The sequence below is a fragment of the Ambystoma mexicanum genome, chromosome 12, assembly GCF_040938575.1.
Source record: "Ambystoma mexicanum isolate Mex_15411 chromosome 12, UKY_AmexF1_1, whole genome shotgun sequence".
Classification (NCBI taxonomy): domain Eukaryota; kingdom Metazoa; phylum Chordata; class Amphibia; order Caudata; family Ambystomatidae; genus Ambystoma; species Ambystoma mexicanum.
Genome location: NC_090936.1, coordinates 353,447,566 through 353,468,854, shown reverse-complemented (window position 1 = coordinate 353,468,854; position 21,289 = coordinate 353,447,566). Strand labels below are relative to the sequence as shown.

At 56.8% G+C, this 21,289-nt stretch overlaps 1 protein-coding gene across 9 annotated transcripts in view; it reads left to right on the top strand.

Annotated features, from left to right (window-relative positions):
* The window catches only part of ITPR2 (inositol 1,4,5-trisphosphate receptor type 2), a 4,412,221-nt gene that overhangs the window by 2,028,606 nt on the left and 2,362,326 nt on the right, over positions 1–21,289 (top strand). For all 9 annotated transcript variants that reach the window (XM_069628470.1, XM_069628469.1, XM_069628465.1 and 6 more), the window contains 2 exons: positions 10,072–10,191; positions 10,290–10,481. In XM_069628470.1, coding sequence (XP_069484571.1) covers positions 10,072–10,191; positions 10,290–10,481 — 312 coding nt within the window. The remainder of the gene's footprint in view (positions 1–10,071; positions 10,192–10,289; positions 10,482–21,289) is intronic.

Here is a 21,289-nt window from a genome sequence, read left to right as displayed (position 1 = left end):
ACACAGGGCATGAGCGGGGGGTGGGCGGGAGGGGGAGAGACACACGGGTCATGAGCAGGGGGGTGGGCGGCGGGAGGGATAGACCCACGGGGCATGAGCGGGGGGTGGGTGGAGTTCGGGATAGAGACAAGGGACATGAGCGGGGGTGGGGGCAGGAGGGATAGACACACGGGGCATGAGCGGGGGGTGGGCAGCGGGAGGGATAGAGACACGGGGCATGAGGGGGGGTGGGCGGCGTGAGGGATAGACACATGGGGCATGAGTGGGGGGTCGGGGGGTGGGGGGAGGGGAGAGACACACGGCATGAGCGGGGGTGGGGAGGAGGGGAGAGACACACGGTGCATGAGCGGGGGGTGGGCGGGAGGGGGAGAGACACACGGGGCATGAGCGGGGGTCGGGGGGAGGGGAGAGACACACAGGGCATGAGCGGGGGTGGGGGGGAGAGAGACATGGGGCATGAGCGGGGGGTGGGTGGGAGTAATAGACACACGGGGCATGAGCGGGAGGGAGAGAGACACACGGGGCATGAGCGGGGGGTGGGCGGGAGGGGGAGAGACACACAGGGCATGACCGGGGGGTGGGCGGCGGAAGGGATAGACACACGGAGCATGAGCAGGGGGTGGGCAGCGGGAGGGATAGAGACACGGGGGATGAGCGGGGGGTTGGCGGCGGGAGGGATAGACACACGGGGCATGAGCGGGGGGTGGGCGGCGGGAGGGATAGACACACGGGGCATGAGCGGGGGGTGATAGAGACACGGGGCATGAGCGGGGGGAGGGATAGACACACGGGGCATGAGCGGGGGGTGGGCGGCGGGAGGGATAGACACACGGGGCATGAGCGGGGGGTGATAGAGACACGGGGCATGAGCGGGGGGAGGGATAGACACACGGGGCATGAGCGGGGGGTGGGCGGGAGGGGGAGCGAAACACGGGGCATGAGCGGGGGGTGGGCGGGCGGGGAGAGACACACGGGGCATGAGCGGGGGGTGGGCTGGAGGGGGAGAGACACGGGGAATGAGCAGGGGTGGGGGGAGGGGGAGAGACACGCGGGGGTTGGGCGGGAGGGTGAGAGACACGGGGCATGAGCGGGGGGTGGGCGGGAGGGGGAGAGACACACGGGGCATGAGCGGGGGTGGCTGGGAGGGGGATAGACACACAGGGCATGAGCGAGGGGTGGGCGGGAGGGGGAGAGACACACAGGGCATGAGCGGGGGGTGGGCGGGAGGGGGAGAAACACATGGGCCATGAGCAGGGGTGGGCGGGAGGGGGAGAGACACACGGGGCATGAGCGGGGGTGGGCGGGAGATAGAGACACACGGGGCATGAGCGGGGGGTGGGCGGGAGGGAGGGATAGAGACACGGGGCATGAGCGGGGGAGGGATAGAGACACGGGGCATGAGCGGGGAGGGATAGAGACACTGGGCATGAGCGGGGGTGGGGGGCGGGAGGGATAGACTCACGGGGCATGAGCGGGGGTGGGGGGCGGGAGGGATAGACTCACGGGGCATGAGCGGGTGTGGGCGGGAGGGATAGACACACGGGGCATGAGCGGGGGTGGGCGGTGGGAGGGATAGACCCATGGGGCATGAGCGGGAGTGGGGAGAGGGGAAAGACACACGGGGCATGAGCGGAGGGAGGGCGGCAGGAATAGAGACACGGGGCATGGGCGGGGGTGGGCAGCGGGAGGGATAGAGACACGGGGCATGAGCGGGGGTTCTGGGGGTGGGCGGGAGGGGGAGTGACACACGGGGCATGAGCGGGGGGTGGGCGGCGGGAGGGATACACACACGGGGCATGAGCGGGGGGTGGGCGGCGTTTGGAGATAGAGACAAGGGACATGAGCGGGGGGTGGGGGCGGGAGGGATAGACACACAGGGCATGAGCGGGGGGTGGGCGGCGGGAGGGATAGAGACACGGGGCATGGGGGGGGTGGGCGGCGTGAGGGATAGGCACACAGGGCATTAGCAGGGGGTGGGGGGAACAGGGGAGACACACGGGGCATGTGCGGGGGGTGGGGGGGAAGGGGAAAGACACACAGGGCATGAGCGGTGGGGTGGGGGGAAAGGAGGGAGACACAGGGCATGAGCGGGGGTGGGGGGAAGGGGAGAGAGACACGGGGCATGAGCGGGGGTGGGGGAAAGGGGGGATAGAGACACGGGGCATGAGGGGGGTGGGTGGCGTGAGGGATAGACACACGGGGCTTGAGCGGGGGGTGGGGGGAAAGGGGAGAGACACACGTGGCTTGAGCGGGAAGTGGGGGGGAAGTGGAGAGACACACGGGGCTTGAGCGGGGGGTGGGGGGAAAGGGGAGAGACACACGGGGCATGAGCGTGGGGTGGGGGGGAAGGGGAGAGACACACAGGGCATGAGCGGGGGGTGGGGGGAAGGGGAGAGACACACGGGGCATGAGCGGGGGTGAGGGGGAAGGGGAGAGACACACCGGGCATGAGCGGGGGTGGGGGGAAAGGAGGGAGACACGGGGCATGAGCGGGGGGTGGGGGAAGGGGAGAGACACAGGCCATGAGCGGGAGGTGGGAGGAAGGGGATAGAGACACGGGACATGAGAGGGGGTGGGGGGAAGGGGACAGAGACACGGGGCATGAGCGGGGGGTGGGGGGAAGGGGAGAGTGACACGGGGCATGAGTGGGGGTTGAGGGGTAGGGGAGAGAGACACGGGGCATGAGCGGGGGTGGGGGGGAAGGGGAGAGAGACACGGGGCATGAGCGGGGGGTGGGCGGTAGGGGAGAGAGACACGGGGCCTGAGCGGGGGAGGGATAGAGACACGGGGCATGAGCGAGGGGAGGGATAGAGACACAGGGCATGAGAGAGGGGTAGGCGGCGGGAGGGATAGACACCCGGGGCATGAGCGGGGGTGGGCAGCGGGAGGGATAGACACGGGGCATGAGCGGGGGTGTGCGGGAGGAATAGACACACGGGGCATGAGCGGGGGTGGGATAGACACATGGGGCATGAGCGGGGGGTGGGGGGGAGGGGAGAGACACACGGGGCATGAACGGGAGTGGGGGGAGGGGAAAGACACACGGGGCATGAGCGGGGGGTGTGCGGCGGGAGGGATAGAGACACGGGGCATGAGCAGGGGTGGGCAGCGGGAGGGATAGAGACACGGGGCATGAGCGGGGGATCTGGGGGTGGGGGGAGGGGAGAGACACACGGGGCATGAGCGGGGGGTGGGCGGGAGGGGGAGAGACACACGGGGCATGAGCAGGGGGGTGGGCGGCGGGAGGGATAGACACACGGGGCATGAGCGGGGGGTGGGTGGCGTTCGGGATAGAGACAAGGGACATGAGCGGGGGGTGGGCGGCGGGAGGGATAGAGACACGGGCCATGAGGGGGGTGGGCGGCGTGAGGGATAGACACACGGGGCATGAGTGGGGGGTCGGGGGGTGGGGGGAGGGGAGAGACACACGGCATGAGCGGGGGTGGGGAAGAGGGGAGAGACACACGGGGCATGAGCGGGGGGTGGGCGGGAGGGGGAGAGACACACGGGGCATGAGCGGGGGGTGGGGGGAGGGGAGAGACACACGGGGCATGAGCGGGGGTGGGGGGAGGGGAAAGACACACGGGGCATGAGCAGGGGGTGGGCGGCGGGAGGGATAGAGACACAGGGCATGAGCGGGGGGTGGGCGGCGGGAGGGATAGAGACACGGGGCATGAGCGGGGGTGGGTGGGAGGGGAGAGACACATGGTGCATGAGCGGAGGTGTGGGGGAGGGGAGAGACACACGGGGCATAAGAGGGGTTTGGGCGGCGGGAGGGATAGAGACACAAGGCATGAGCTGGGGCTGGGCGGCGGGAGGGATAGAGACACGGGGCATGAGCCGCGGGTGGGCGGTGTGAGGGATAGACACACGGGGCATGAGCGGGGGGTCGGGGGTGGGCGGAGGGGAGAGATACCCTCGGCATGAGCGGGGGTGGGGGGAGGGGAGAGACACGCGGGCCATGAGCGGGGGTGGGGGGAGGGGAGAGACACGCGGGGGTGGGGGGAGGGGAGAGACACGCGGGGCATGAGCGGGGGTGGGGGGGGAGGGGAGAGACACACGGGGCATGAGCGGGGGGTGGGCGGGAGGGGGAGAGAAACACGGGGCATGAACGGGGGTGGGGGGAGGGGGAGAGACACACGGGGCATGAGCGGGGGTGGGGGGAGGGGAGAGACACACGGGGCATGAGCAGGGGTGGGGGGGAGGGGAGAGACACACGGGACATGAGCGGGGGTGGGGGGAGGGGAGAGACACACGGGACATGAGCGAGGGTGGGCGCGAGGGAGACACACGGGGCATGAGCGTGGGGGGTGGGCGGGAGGGGGAGAGACACACGGGGCATGAGCGAGGGGTGGGCGGGAGGGGGAGAGACACACACGGGGCATGAGCGGGGGTGTGGGGAGAGAGACACACACGGGGCATGAGCGGGGGGTGGTGGGAGGGAGAGACACACACACGGGGCATGAGCGGGGGTGGGGTGGAGGGGAGAGACACACGGGGCATGAGCGGGGGTGGGCGGGAGGGGAGAGAGACACGGGGGTGGGCGGGAGGGGAGAGACACATGGGGCATGAGCGGGGGGTGGGCGGGAGGGGAGAGACACACGGGGCATGAGCGGGGGTGGGTGGGAGGGGAGAGACACATGGGGCATGAGCGGGGGTGGGGGGGAGGGGAGAGACACACGGGGCATAAGCGGGGGGTGGTCGGCGGGAGGAATAGAGACACGGGGCATGAGCGGGGGGTGGGCGGCGGGAGGGATTCAGACACGGGGCATGAGCGAGGAGTGGGCGGTGTGAGGGATAGACACACGGGGCATGAGCGGGGTTTCGGGGGGTGGGGGCAGGGGAGAGACACCCTGGGCATGAGCAGGGGTGGGGGGAGGGGAGAGACACACGGGGCATGAGCGGGGGGTGGGCGGGAGGGGGAGAGACACACGGGGCATGAGCGGGGGTGGGGGGAGGGGGAGAGACACGCGGGGCATGAGCGGGGTTGGGGGGGGAGAGACACACGGGGCATGAGCGGGGGTGGGAGGGAGAGACACAGGGGGCATGAGAGGGGGTGGGGGGAGGGGAGAGACACACGGGGCATGAGTGGGGGTGGGGGGGAGGGGAGAGACACACGGGGCATGAGCGGGGGGTGGGCGGGAGGGGGAGAGACACACGGGGCATGAGCGGGGGTGGGGGGAGGGGGAGAGACACACGGGGCATGAGCGGGGGTGGGGGGAGGGGAGAGACACACGGGACATGAGCGGGGGTGGGGGGGAGGGGAGAGACACACGGGGCATGAGCGAGGGTGGGCGCGAGGGAGAGAGACACACGGGGCATGAGCGGGGGCGTGGGCGGTCGAGGGAGAGAGACACACGGGGCGTGGGCGGAAGGGGAAGAGACACACAGGCATGAGCGAGGGGTGGGCGGGAGGGGGAGAGACACACACGGGGCATGAGCGGGGGTGGGGGGAGAGAGAGACACACACGGGGCATTAGCGGGGGGTGGGGGGAGGGAGAGACACACACACGGGGCATGAGCGGGGGTGGGGGGAGGGGGAGAGACACGCGGGGCATGAGCGGGGGTGGGGGGGAGAGACACACGGGGCATGAGCGGGCTTATGGGGGGGAGGGACACGGGGCATGAGAGGGGGTGGGGGGAGGGGAGAGACACACGGGGCATGAGTGGGGGTGGGGGGGAGGGGAGAGACACACGGGGCATGAGCGGTGGTGGGGGGAGGGGGAGAGACACACGGGGCATGAGCGGGGGTGGGGGGAGGGGAGAGACACACGGGGCATGAGCGGGGGTGGGGTGGAGGGGAGAGACACACGGGACATGAGCGGGGGTGGGGGGGAGGGGAGAGACACACAGGGCATGAGCGGGGGTGGGCGGGAGGGGAGAGAGACACGGGGTGGGCGGGAGGGGAGAGACACACGGGGCATGAGCGGGGGGTGGGCGGGAGGGGAGAGACACACGGGGCATGTGCCGGGGGTGGCCGGGAGCGGAGAGACACACGGGGCATAAACGGGAGGTGGGCGGGAGGGGAGAGGCACGCGGGGGTGGGGGGGAGGGGAGAGATACACGGGGCATGAACGGGAGTGGGGGGAGGGGAAAGACACACGGGGCATGAGCGGGGGTGGGCGGTGGGAGGGATAGAGACATGGGGCATGAGCGGGGGTGGGCAGCGGGAGGGATAGAGACACGGGCATGAGCGGGGGGTCTGGGGGTGGGGGGAGGGGAGAGACACACGGGGCATGAGCGGGGGGTGGGCGGGAGGGGGAGAGACACACGGGGCATGAGCAGGGGGTGGGGGTGGGAGGGATAAACACACGGGGCATGAGCGGGGGTGGGCGGCGGGAGGGATAGAGACACGGGGCATGAGCGGGGGTGGGCAGCGGGAGGGATAGAGACACGGGCATGAGCGGGGGGTCTGGGGGTGGGGGGAGGGGAGAGACACACGGGGCATGAGCGGGGGGTGGGCGGGAGGGGGAGAGACACACGGGGCATAAGCGGGGGGTGGGGGGAGGGGAGAGACACACGGGGCATGAGCGGGGGTGGGGGGAGGGGAAAGACACACGGGGCATGAGCGGGGGGTGGGCGGCGGGAGGGATAGAGACACAGGGCATGAGCGGGGGGTGGGCGGCGGGAGGGATAGAGACACGGGGCATGAGCGGGGGTGGGTGGGAGGGGAGAGACACATGGGGCATGAGCGGAGGTGTGGGGGAGGGGAGAGACACACGGGGCATAAGCGGGGGGTGGGCGGCGGGAGGGATAGAGACACGGGGCATGAGCGGGGGCTGGGCGGCGGGAGGGATAGAGACACGGGGCCTGAGCCGGGGGTGGGCGGTGTGAGGGATAGACACACGGGGCATGAGCGGGGGTGGGGGGAGGGGAGAGACACGCGGGGCATGAGCGGGGGTGGGGGGGAGGGGAGAGACACACGGGGCATGAGCGGGGGGTGGGCGGGAGGGGGAGAGACACACGGGGCATGAACGGGGTGGGGGGAGGGGGAGAGACACACGGGGCATGAGCGGGGGTGGGGGGAGGGGAGAGACACACGGGGCATGAGCAGGGGTGGGGGGGAGGGGAGAGACACACGGGACATGAGCGGGGGTGGAGGGAGGGGAGAGACACACGGGGCATGAGTGAGGGTGGGCGCGAGGGAGAGAGACACACGGGGCATGAGCGGGGGGGTGGGAGGGAGGGGGAGAGACACACGGGGCATGAGCGAGGGGTGGGTGGGAGGGGGAGAGACACACACGGGGCATGAGCGGGGGTGGGGGGAGAGAGAGACACACACGGGGCATGAGCGGGGGGTGGGGGGAGGGAGAGACACACACACGGGGCATGAGCGGGGGTGGGGTGGAGGGGAGAGACACACGGGGCATGAGCGGGGGTGGGCGGGAGGGGAGAGACACACGGGGCATGAGCGGGGGTGGGTGGGAGGGGAGAGACACATGGGGCATGAGCGGGGGTGGGGGGAGGGGAGAGACACACGGGGCATAAGCGGGGGGTGGGCGGCGGGAGGGATAGAGACACGGGGCATGAGCAGGGGGTGGGCAGCAGGAGGGATAGAGACACAGGGCATGAGCGGGGGGTGGGCGGTGTGAGGGATAGACACACGGGGCATGAGCGGGGTTTCAGGGGGTGGGGGGAGGGGAGAGACACCCTGGGCATGAGCAGGGGTGGGGGGAGGGGAGAGACACACGGGGCATGAGCGGGGGGTGGGCGGGAGGGGGAGAGACACACGGGGCATGAGCGGGGGTGGGGGGAGGGGGAGAGACACGCGGGGCATGAGCGGGGGTGGGGGGGAGGGAAGAGACACACGGGGCATGAGCGGGGGTGGGGGGGAGAGACACACGGGGCATGAGAGGGGGTGGGGGGAGGGGAGAGACACACGGGGCATGAGTGGGGGTGGGGGGGAGGGGAGAGACACACGGGGCATGAGCGGGGGGGTGGGCGGGAGGGGGAGAGACACACGGGGCATGAGCGGGTGTGGGGGAGGGGGAGAGACACACGGGGCATGAGCGGGGGTGGGGGGAGGGGAGAGGCACATGGGGCATGAGCAGGGGTGGGGGGGAGGGGAGAGACACACGGGACATGAGCGGGGGTGGGGGGGAGGGGAGAGACACACGGGGCATGAGCGAGGGTGGGCGTGAGGGAGAGAGACACACGGGGCATGAGCGGGGGCGTGGGCGGTCGAGGGAGAGAGACACACGGGGCATGAGCGGGGGGTGGGCGGGAGGGGGAGAGACACACAGGCATGAGCGAGGGGTGGGCGGGAGGGGGAGAGACACACACGGGGCATGAGCGGGGGGTGGGGGGAGAGAGAGACACACACGGGGCATGAGCGGGGTGTGGGGGGAGGGAGAGACACACACACGGGGCATGAGCGGGGGTGGGGGGGAGGGGAGAGACACGGGGCATGAGCGGGGGTAGGCGGGAGGGGAGAGAGACACGGGGGGTGGGCGGGAGGGGAGAGACACACGGGGCATGAGCGGGGGGTGGGCGGGAGGGGAGAGACACACGGGGCATGAGCGGGGGGTGGGCGGGAGGGGAGAGACACACGGGGCATGAGCGGGGGGTGGGCGGGAGGGTAGAGACACACGGGGCATGAGCGGGGGTTGGCGGGAGGGGAGAGACACACAGGGCATGAGCGGGGGGTGGGCGGGAGGGGAGAGACACACGGGACATGAGCGGGGGGTGGGTGGGATGGGAGAGACACACGGGGCATGAGCGGGAGGTGGGGGGGAGGGAGAGAGACACGGGACATGAGCTGGGGTGGGGGGAGGGGAGAGACACACTGGGCATGAGCGGGGGTGGGGGGAGGGAGAGAGACACACGGCGTTCGTGTGCAGGCGGCAGATCCCGCTCCTCGGCCCTCCGCTGGCCACTGTGTGCCGATGGCGTGAGCGGGGGGCTGGAGGAACAGGGGAGACACGGAGCATGAGTGGGGGTGGGGGGGACAAGAAGGACACACGGGGCATGAGCGGGGGTGGGAGGAACAGGAGACAGACACGAAAGACTTACTGTGCAGGCGGCAGATCCCGCTCCTGCTGACAAAGCCTCTCATGGGAGGAACAAAGATGGCCGGCCTCTCTGAAGCCAGACGCACTGCACGCTTTCACCGCATCCAATGAGAGAGCATGTCAGATGTTCGCGGACATCACGCAAACTGCTTGCCCAATCACGGTCCTGTCCGTGGGGCAAACAGGGAAGTGTGTCCGCGAAGCGAACACAGATATCACTAATTTTTTCACTTACATTTTTTTCATTTTTTTTAAAACTACTGGATGGATTTACACCAAATAAAGCAAATCACGCTTTCGGGACCAAGCCGCCACTCATGCCGCAAATTTGGTGTAAATCCGTCCAGCGGTTTGGGCTGTAGGCGTGAGCAAAGTTTTTTCCCATTATGTCTATGGGAAAAAAAAAAGTTTTGGGACCCCCCCTATAACTTTGCCCCCCCCCCTGGACGAATCCTCACCAAACTTTGCAAAAAAATTCAGAGTGGCCCATATACTTTTTTTAAAAAAGTTTGGTGAGGATTCGTCCAGGGAGAGCGAAGTTATAAGCCTCCCAAAAAGTGCTCTTCCTAGGGAAACAGCAACTTAACCATAACTACATGGCCACTAACGTGGCCATGTAATATGAGAGAAAGAATGGAAAATACGTCTTTGTATAAATCTGACTTCAGCATATTTCATTAACAGAAATTAAATCTAAGCGAGCCTGTACCTTCAAGGCTTTTCGGATCTCAAATTGTATTTTCTGGGCAATAAATAACCACACACATAAATATTAACATACAACATCAGAACACATATATACGGCCTCTGGTCATATAGTTGCTAGCAAGATTAAGACAACATGTGCTACTGAGCTCTCAAAGTTGCTGTGGGATATTTTAAGGGATGATGCTTTAACTACTTAAAACAGCTTGGTTACATGCATACAATCGGTCAAATTGTCACATAATCTGACTTTGCAAATGTATATCGAAATAAGTAATGTTCTTGTTGTAGGCTTCATTTGTGTTCTGAATGTGTTCAAACTGATTTTAAAGTGCATTTATCTTCTGTTTACTAGATTCCTTGACTACCTAGCTGACTTGTGTGTTTCAAACACCACTGCTATACCGGTAACTCAGGAGCTCATCTGCAAATTTATACTGAGTGCTGGGAATGCCGACATTCTTATTCAAACTAAGTACGTCAAAAGCTTTAATTACTCAAAGAGCAGTATGGTTTTCAGTATGTTTCCAATTGCAGGAGTGTGTTTCTAATCAGTAATTTACTTTTCTTCAGGCTTATTTCAATGCAAATAGACAACCCCTTGGATTGTTCTGTGCTCCTAGATGATAGAGATGATGATGAGGAGGAGGTTTGGCTATACTGGATTGATAATAATAAAGAGCCTCATGGCAAGGCCATCCGGCATCTTGCCCAAGAGGCTAAGGAAGGTACCAAATCAGACTTGGAAGTGCTGACTTATTACAGGTAAAGACAGTGGCAGTAATGTTAAAAAGCGTACACCTTTATATATTTATGTAGTGTTTCTGAAAAGATGTAAGATGAATATTCATGTTTTTTATAAAATGACGCATGATTACTTAACTAAATGTCAATGTAACTTACAGCCTTGCTATATCAATAAATCTGAAACCTAGGCACAAGGCTGAGAATTGCCAGAATAAGCAAAGATATAATGTGAAATAGATGAAAGATTGTTGTGGATTTAGGATTGAAATATTCTTAACTGCTTTTAATCTCTAAAGTTCAGGATGTCAAAGATTATTCCTTGGTATGCATTTACACATTCTAAGGACTCAAATGGTTTAGTTTATAGGCATGTGACCGGCATGATTGTAAATGAAGTACTAGCTATAATGAATCCTAACGTATAAGTATGGAGCCATTGTAGTGATACCCCACCTACTCAAAGAAAATATGGTGGCATTTAGTCAAATTAAATTGTGTGTCTGTCATGAACCTTGCCTCAGCAACAGAAAAACGGGCAAGGTACATAGGGACCTTGTAAATATGGGATGGGGATGTCTCTCAAGACAGTCTGGCCCCAGTGATGGGGTAAGGGAGTTCGGAAGGTCCTAGTCTCTCTCCCTCCTAATGTGCCTGGTTTTAAGTGTACCACGTTGACCATCGCATACCTGCCTTCAACATGCTGGCCAGTGTGTTCTATTTTCCATTTAAGATCCTGGGGGTGGAGGATAGAACATTCAACCCACTGGGGAGGTAGAACAACAAGCCGGCAGAAGGTTGCTCGCTGAGGACCAGCCAACGGGAAGCTCATCTGCTATGGAAACTAAACTCTGGAATTGACTTTTGCTATAGCGTGCCACCATTGTGAAACACTGTCAGACCCACATCTATTGCTTCCCATTTCTGTAACCTGGTCTCTGTGGGAGTGCCAGGCAGAGATTGGTCCAGGGAACAAGCTGAGCATGAGAGCCAAAAGAAAGGGGGAGGAAGGCGGAGGATAAAAGTCAATCGAAAGTCTATTATATTGATACAGTAAAGAAAGTTGATGACAAAGTAGATAAGGTTGGTCCGTGCCTGGCTGAGGGATATCAATTGAAAGCTTTGCGTGAAAGCAAGTTTGTGTTACAATAGATAAATTGGTCCGATCCCGGCAGAGGGAGATTGAAGATTTTGGGCCTGATCACGACTTTGGCGGTAACGCCGGCGGTATTACCGCCAAACTCCCCGGCGGTAACAGCGCCGGATCACGAGTCCGGCGGTAATGTAATTCCCCATTCGGGAATGCCCCATTCCCATTGGGCTCACTGGGGAAAATTTGCGCTCTTAACGCTGGCGGTAATAGAGCGAATTTTCGGCGGATTTCCCCCCAGCCAAGAGCTGGGGCGAAATCTGCAGAAGTGCTGATTTGGCAGACCCTTAAATCCGGAGGTAATAGCGCGACCGCCAGATTTAAGGGTTACTGCCAAAGTCGTGATGAGGCCATTTGTGTTAGAATGGATCGGAGCCCACCAGAGGGGGATCCGACATGAACCGTGAGTCACACTAGAAATTGGATGCATGGAAATCCTAAGAAAATTGTGTATATGTGAAAAACAAACTTTTTGTTAAAGTGGAACTGAGCCCGGCAGAGGGGGATCCAAGGTGAACAGTAAATCACCTAAGAAAAGTGCGCATAGGAGAATTCTGACAGTAAAGGAACTTTATTTGTTTGTGGCATCAGGCCCTCTCAAACAAGAGACTTTGAACGGCAAAGAGATCTTGGTACAGAAGGCCGTGATGTTGGAGTTTTGAAGTGCACCCTTGTGCTAGAGAAGCTAGAGACTGTGCTAAACTCGAGTATGCCGCCTTTTCCATGCTAAAAACGTGGGGAAGGGAAGCCTATGGCTTGAATATCCTGACATATGATTTCTTGTACACGTTTTCTTTTACATAACATTGTTTCCCACACTATTTGTATTTAGAGATTGGCAATAGGTTTATTAATATAGGCCCTCTTATTTTAACAAGACACCACTGTTAGGCAGAATCCTGTGCAGTTCCCTTAGGGAGCACTACAGAAGATTATGACTACAGATATGAGCAATAAACCCCCTTTGGTATCAGTCTGCACAACAAAGATTTAGTTGGTAGCTGTGGCTGAGCAGTCAGACTTATCTTAAGAGGGAGACGAGCAGTATTCAGGGTTAACACATTAGGACTACAGCACTTATGGAACAAGGAAACACTGACCAAAGCTATGTAACAAGCAGAAATGGCACTCTATCAATTTCTCAAAAGGGAGGGAAAGGCCAAGTTATACAGGAATATACTCTTAAACACACCAGCAACACTTCCCAAGAAGATTGTGAACAAGTTAGTCAAGGCAGTACTTTAGCATGTATAATACTGAGGTGAAAACCGAGCAAAATGCCACTTCACAAGTGTAAAAAGAGGGAAGGAAAGGGTGGTTATAAGAGTTAGGTGCACCAACACATTTCTAGGTGAGAAGCAATCTAGAGAAGGCAATTATAACAGATTTAGCCACAGTCAATAGTCAGTGGTACAGGGCAAAGTGCCCAGGAGCAAAATGTTCTTGTAGCTGCAGTCAAGTCTTTGTTAAACGATTCGAAAAGGTGGTTGCAGAAGGTGAAAGACAATGTTAAATGATAGGGGCGGCCAACCCAATAGGTAGGCATAGGATTTAAAACACCTTTAGCAGTACCCAACGACAAGGGAGGTCTGGCAGAACAATGTACCTTAAAATGTAGAAGAGGCTCCTGCGGTAGCGGTAGTTCCTGGCAGTTCCTGCAGTTTGGGAGATCCAGCAGAAGAACAGAGGCTCATGTCGTGGAGGAAGGTTCGAGTTACTGCACTGCCCAGGGATGAAACCAGCCACGGTGATGCCAATCGAAAATAAAAGGTACGCTCCTTTAAATTGCGGTCCGGGTGGACGGGTGCCTGGCTATCCGGTCTCCTAGTGCTTGGCACTGGCGATTCGACCAAGGCAGGTCCAGGAAGGCGATTGGCGAACTGGTTGGCCCCACCAGCTCAAGGGAAGAAGACTCTTGCAAGGGAAGATCTTCTCGAGTCGTTGGAGAAAAGTGGTGAGGATCTGCAGCAGGGCTTCACCGGTGGTTCAGTCGTTGCAGATGTCTTTGGCTTCTCTCCTCTTCGGCTTCTTAGTTCCAGTGACAACGTTTTGTCCTCCAGTCCTCAGGACCCTGCTTTTATGCAGCAAGACTCCCATTCATACAGCCTAACTGTCACTCACACAGTTCGGTGGCTCTCCTGGCGGGAGAAACCCCAGCCTATCAGGGCAGAGTGTGACTTGGGTTGCGTAGGAAACCCTGTCCAGGGTGCCTATTCTCCCTCCCACACATCCTGTCTACCCCAGACTCAGTGGCGCAGAAAGGAGGGCTTCTGTATAGAAGTCCGCCAAAAGGACGAACAAAGGATCCCCGACCTGGGTTAGGACTATAGAGAAAGACACGAGAAAGAAATTAAATCAAAGTTCTGGCAATAAAAACCTACCTGAGTAAAGTTAATATTAAAATAAACTGTCTGTATGTTAGAGGTTGTCAGTAAAAGTGGTAGCCTCGAACAATGGGAAAATCCCATAGGAACATATTTGCGGTCAAATATTTTCGGTAGTAACCACTGCCACCAGCCAGAAACATTTGAGAGAGGGACTGTACGGTACCCCCTCGAAAATTAACACTAGGGGAAAACTATTAACCCTTCCCAGTACCTCCATAGTAAGATGGGTTGTACTGGTTTGTTCATAAGATTTGACTAGTAAAGTCAATGGGGACTTTACATGCCCTGGGAGACAGTAGTCAGTCTCAGGGTATGGAGTCTATGTTTGGGGTCGCTATGACACCCCTGTGGTACGGCACAGAGGGTGCTGTGTACCACACATGAAAAAGATGATTCCTATGAGGGTGATAAAAACCCCATAAACCATAAGCACACAAGATAGCCTAAAACACACACTAGCAATCTGCCTAAGATTGGGAAAAAAGGGTCTCACTCTTAGCAGGAGAAAAAAATAAACCCTTCAAATCCGGCAAAGCTGCTGGGGGACTCTATAGGTAAGGGAAATTAACCATAGAAGAGAATTCTCCCTAACACTCGCCCCCCCCCTCTCCCCCACACTAAGGGACAGAAGGATCTAATCCACTCCTGGATGAGTCTCTTGCCTCTAGTCGGTTAAAAACATCCTAGAGAGACCATCAGCATTTTGGTGGTGACATCCTGACCTGTGCTCAAAGGTTTTCCTTTGTAAGCTATATGACCTACAAACCCTTTCTGGTACATCTTTCTTATTTAAGGTATAAGGGAGATGAACTAACAGTCCCCTTGAAGTTGTAACAACTTCTGAACCCAAAATAGATTTCCTCAAGGGGTCCTTAAGAAGGATTCTGTCATGATTCCTGCCCCTCATGTCCCCATCCCTCCAAGATGTCAGGCTGGAGCCAGGCCACAATCACCTACATGGCCCTCATGGGCCTCTCCATCCCTCCAAAGACCTACTTGGAGTCAGACTTGGCGCTTGTGGCACCAGACTCACTCACTCCCATAGGATAACATTGGGGATTGGACATGTAGTGCATTGATGGGGACAAGATGGATGCCCCCACATATTTCGGTTCCCAGAACTGCATGTGCAGTCTAGTCTTTTGGGTGTGGTTCAGCCCAGAGACACCTGGGATACCCAGAGACTATTTAAGCCACTCCCAGGCTGAGAAACATGCTTTGTGTTTTCTGCACCTGCAGCGTGACACTCCCCGTGTTCGGATCGGTCTCCAGTAGGCCTGCATCTTTCTTCTGCACTCAGCTCCTGCAAGAACAAGAACACTGTTAGGAACAGCCTTACCTTGCAACGCTTCTGCCCATCATTCATCGCTTCTTCTTTTCTGCGGGCATCTTCGGCAGTGTCATTCCCATCCCGGCACCCCGCTTCCTAAGGAAAAAGGGAAAAGAACATAAAAAAGGCATTAGTAAGCATTCAGCAGATCTTCGCTTATTTTTAAAGACTGTACAAGCTTCAAACGCTTACCTGAATCCCAGCCGCTCTGGGGGAACTCTGTCTCCGGAACTTCTCATCCATCTGCAAGATGGAAAAGACACTCCAGGTTATCGTGGAAACATCTAGAGGCGCCGTATACCGCGCTTACTCACCACATTTCTTCTTCATAACCGGCATCCATGCTGAAAATGTCGCAGCACCTAAAAGACACAGAAAAAGAACAATACAAATACGAAAGGGTCGCATCGCGCATCGCGCTCTCACTCACCTTCAGCGCTACTCATCTCAGCAGCACGTCGCCATCCCCGGACGCCGGCCATCATCTAAGGAAGGAAAGGAACGAAGTTAGAGAACTGTTCAAAAGACTCATTATACTTACCTGTCGGACTCTTGCTAGTAAAGTAACTAGGCAGCAACGAGCCCGTATCAATCAACGCGCCCCTGCGCTGAAAGCAGGACGGAGAGCACACTTTCCAAGAAAACAAGGTGAGCTGTGGATCAAAGGGAAGGGTTGGACCCCGGGGAAGAAGGGGTTCAAGCACACAGAGACAATAGGGAGTTAAACTCTACCAATCCTGTGTTTCAGGCCCAGTCTCCAGTCGAGTAGACTCCAGGGAAGGGTTCGAGGTCATAAGAGGTCAGAACAGGCTGAGTGATGTCCCCGTGGATACCAGGTGAGCGTTACAGATTCCCTTAGATCTAGAAGGGCCTCCATGGTTCCTCACCAACTCTCTTTCAAGAGCAGGTTGGGTCTCAGGCATTCTGGTTGGAGGGTCATAGGTCAAGCCAAGTACAGGCTTCCTCTTCTTCTGAGATCTGGTTTTACCTGGTTGAGGAGTTTCTTTCCTAACACTAGGTTTTCCATTGGAGTCTTCAGTAGACGAGTCCACAGCCTTAAGGTTTTTAGCCTTGGGCCTATTGTTCCTGGATTTCCACCAGCTTTGAGAATTACCAGTTCTCACAGGCCTAGGGAGGAGTCAAATCTGTCTATCCACCTCTTCCTCAGAAGCAGGGGGGAGTCAAAGACTTTATAATTGGAGGGTCAATGGTGGAGCTTGGTTGGGCCTCCCTTTTCCCTAACATCTAGCCTCAGATTTGCCTGTGTTAGAGGTTAATTTACTAACATCAGGGCTTTCAGTGGGGGTCTCAGTAGAGGTTCCCACAGGCTTAGAGTGGTCTCTTAAGGTGGCCCCTCCAGCCAATTTGGCTTGGTTCTGCTTCTCCGTACTGGGAGGCCTGGGGGTACTGGATACTACGCCTAGAGTTTTTAGATCATTCCCCAACAGGACTCTCCCAGGCACCTCAGTCTGAACACTGACAGGAATCCTCACTGTCATGTTATTACACGGAATGAGGGCTGGTATAATAGGAACCAATTGGACAGGATCTCCAGAAAGTTTAATGGGACCTTTGGGTGCCTTAGCAACATCCTCCGGCTTGAAAAAGCTTCATCCACTACTGTTCTGCTGGCCCCAGTGTCTCTCCGGGCAGGAGTATCCTGGCCATTGACAAGAATACTGTCCATGTAATGTACTTTAGAGTTTTCTGGCAGGGAGTTATACACACCCCTATTCTGTTTGCTAACCAGACCCATGGACTCTAAGGATACAGTTGCTTGAAGACCCAAGGGTTCCTCAGCAAACAACTCATAATGGGCAATAACCATTGGTGCTTCCTCCTCTGGGAAGAAGGCTAAGGAGACTGTGCTGATCCCTGCAGGTTTACCCTTGCATCTGGGATCACCCTTTATATGGTCAGTAGACCCACAAACATAGCAATTCTCTGGAATGGGGGTTTCTGCTGACCTGCCTCTGGTTGGGCGCCAGAGGGTTCACTAGCCCTATTTGGTTTCCCCGGTGGCTTACCCTGGCTATTTTGTTGTTTGTGGCCCTCTTTGGGATGGGAGGTATTAGAATTCTCTTGGTTCTCTTTTGGTGGCTGCTTCCCCTCATCCTTCTTCTGAGTTGCCCCAGATTCCTTGTGAGTAGCCCTGTAGGCAACCCACAAGTCAGCAGCCTTGCCTAACTTTCTAGGATCCATTTCCTTAGAATCAGCCAAGTGCTGTCTGAGCTCAGGAGAGCAAGCATCATAGATGGACCCCAACATTACCAGATTTCTCATTCCCTCATAAGTGTTAACTCTGTAACCCTTAATCCAACCCTCTAAGTTTTTCAAACATTCATTCACCCAGGTAGCCCAAGGGGTACCATCATGCTTTCTGAGGGTCCTAAACCTCTTAAGGTACTGGGAAGGGGTCTTCCCAAATCTAGCTATCAAAGCTAGCTTCACACATTCATAATCCATCCTATCCACCTCCCCCAACTCCATTACCACATCAGATGCAACAGGGGGGAGCCTAGAGAACAACAAAGGGATCAGCTGATTCTCTGTGATGTCCTGGAGCCCATGATTGTACTCAAACATAGCTAACCAATCTGATACATCCAACCTAGGTTCATACTGTTAGACAGAAACCTGTGCAGTTCCCTCTGGGACCACTGCAAAAGATTTAAGGCTACAGGTGTTTGGCAGTAAACCCACTTGGTAGCAGTCTGTACCACCCAGATTTACCTGGTAGCTGTGGCTGAGCAGTCAGACTTCCCTCAAGAAGAGTTAGGCAGTATACAGAGCATACATAATAGGTACAGAGGCACAGTAGTACAAGCAAACACTGCCCAGAGCTAGGTGTAAAAGTATATAATTATTTATTTAAAAATGACACACTCATAAATTACACTAGCACAGAAAAGGTAAGAAAGTCAAAACACAGTCACTATTACTTATATGTACATCCCTAGTTATTTGTTGGACAAGTCTAAGTTAACACCACTTATTTCCAAACAGAGGTGAGCGCTTAACGTTAGATGGCACTCCAACAAGTTAGTTAAAAAGTGAGAGAAAAAGGCAGAAATAATGAAAACAGTAAGGTAAAACACTTTTCAGAGATTCACAGTAAGTTTAGCAAGGCAGTCTATTGAGGAGCAAGGAAGTTCGGTTGCCAGGCCCACTCTAGGGGAAGCCAGGCGAAAGGATGTCCAAGATCACACAATGTCGCAAGTCCTTACAGGTGATTAGAAAAGGGTTTTCTCAGTTAAGAAAAGTTTAGTTAGGGTGTCCCAGGCTTACCCAGGGTCGACAGCCGAGGGTTAAATCTACCGCGTACAATCGGTGGCAAGGGAAGCCGGGTGGAACACGGTACCTTTAAAATGGAAAGGATCCTCCACCGGTGGCAGTTGTTCCTGGTAGTGGTTGCAAGTCGCGGCGTCGTCCAGAGGAGGAGAAGATCTCGTCGTGGAGGAAAGCTGGAGGTTGTTGCACTACCAGGGAAGAAACCAGCCGTGGAGTTTTTCCGGTTAAAAGGATGTTACCCTTCTTTCGCGGTTGAGGTAAAAAGTGGTATCCCGGTTGCCGGGGTGCTTGGCACAGGCAAGGCGGCCACGAGATGCTTCAGGGCGGCGAAAAGGAGGCAGAAACTGGTTGTCCCCACCAGTCAAGGGAAGAAGACTCTCTGGCGGGAGATCTTCTCTGTCGTCGGGAAAAGTGGTGAGACGGTTCCGCAGGGCTCCACCGGTGGTGTCGTCTTGGCAGGTCGGCTCGGCTTCTCCCTCTTCGGCTTCTTAGGTCCTGTGGCGACTTCTGAAGAACCAGTCCCAAAAACCCTGCTTTTATGCAGCAAACCCCCATTCATACAGCCTAGCTGTCACTCAAACATGCTAAGTGGTGAGCGGGGTGGCTCACCACCTGGGCCAATCACACCAGAGTGCGACATGAGTTGGCAAGGCAACTCAGTCCAGGGTGCCTAAACCCCCTCCCACACGCCCTGTGGTACCCAGACAGAATGGCACCACTTTGGAGGGCTTCTGTGCAGAAGCCCGCCAAAAAGTGGAACAAAGGCTCGACTCGGGTTCAGGGTTACTGAAATGAACCTAGACGCCATTTTGGCGGCGAGTTCTGGCAAACAATCCCAACCGGTGAATTTATATTAAATAAATAAACCGGCGGTATATTTAACATTGCACCAAAAAGTGGTGCATTAAAATCAATGGGAAATCCCATTGGGAAATATTCCGGTGGAATATTTCCGTGGTATCCACTGCCACCAGCCAGAAACTCGGCGAGGGGGGACGGGACAGTACCCCCTCGACAACGGACCCAGGGGCAATCTAATTGCCCCTACCAGTACTTCCACAGTATGATGGTTTGTACTGGTTAAGTTCCTAACTTAAGACTAGTAAAGTCAATGGTGACTTTACAGACCCAGGGAGACATAGTCAGTCCCAGGGTGTGGAGTCTATGTTTGGGGGTCTCTATGACACCCCCGTGTTACTGCACTGAGGGTGCTGTGTAACACACATTCAAAAAACCAATGATAGCCTATGGGAAGAAAATACCCCATAGCCCATAAGCACATAGTAAGTCACAGAAACACTCTCAAGTCATGTCCAAGAGTGAGGGTATAAGAGTCTCACTCTTGGCAGGAGAAAAAAATAAACCCCAAAAATCCAGCAAAGCTGCTGGGGGACTCACTAGGTTAGGAAATTCAGCCTAAACAGAGAATTCTCCCTAACACTCGCCCCCCCCAGACTAAGGGACAGGAGGATTTAATCCACTCCTAGATGAACCTCATACCTCTAGTCAATGACATACATCCTAGAGAGTCCATCAGCATTTTGATGGTGACACCCTGACCTGTGCTCAATGGTGAAATCAAACCCCTGGAGGCAGATTGACCATCTCAATAGTTTTGGATTTTCCCCTTTCATTTGCATTAACCATCTCAAGGGTTGGTGGTCAGTCTAAATGACAAAAGTAGAACCATACAAGTATGGCCTAAACTTCTTCAGTGCCCACACAATAGTAAAGCATTCTCTTTCTATTGTTGCCCACCTTGTTTCAGGATCCTTCAGTTTTCTACTGATGAAGCAAATGGGGTGTTCCCTACCCTTCTCATCCAGTTGGCTAAGAACTGCGCCTATACCTACATTGGAAGCATCAGTTTGTACCATGACGGTTTGGTTGTAGTCAGGAGCTCGGAGTACTGGAGCTTGGCAGAGAGCTTTCTTCAGGCTTTCAAAGGCCTGATTGCATTCCTCATTCCATTTGACCTTTTTTGGGAATTTTGGAGAGGATGTCACATTCAGAGGAGAAGCTATGGTCCCATAGTTCTCAATGAAATTCCTGTAGTACCCAGTGAGGCCTAAGAAGGCTCTCACCTGGGTCTGAGTAGTAGGTGTTGTCCAATTTTGCACAGCTTCAATCTTGCTGAGCAAAGGCCTTATCTCACCACCTCCTACCTCATGTCCAAGGTAGACCACTTGACTCTGTCCAATTTGGCATTTGCTTGCCTTTATGGTCAGATTGGCCTGCTCAAGAGCCTGCAAAACATGTCCTAAGTGGTTCACATGGTCCTCCCAGGAGTGGCTGAAGACTGCAATGTCATCCAAGTATGCCATGCAGAAGTCCTCCATCCCAGCTAGAACTTGGTTCACCATCCTTTGGAATGTTGCAGGTGCATTTTTTAGTCCAAAAGGCATAACCTTGAATTGGTATAGGCCAACTGGGGTAGAAAATGCAGTTTTCTCCTTGGCATGGTCTGTCAGGGCTATTTGCCAATAGCCTGACGTAAGGTCCAGTGTGCTGAGGTACTTGGCTGCACCAAGTTTATCCACCAACTCATCTGTCCTTGGCAAAGGGTGGGCATCGGTCTTGGTGACTGCATTAAGAGCTCTATAGTCCACACGGAATCTCAACTCTTTGGATCCTGCCTTTGGTACTAACACCACTGGGCTAGACCATGGAC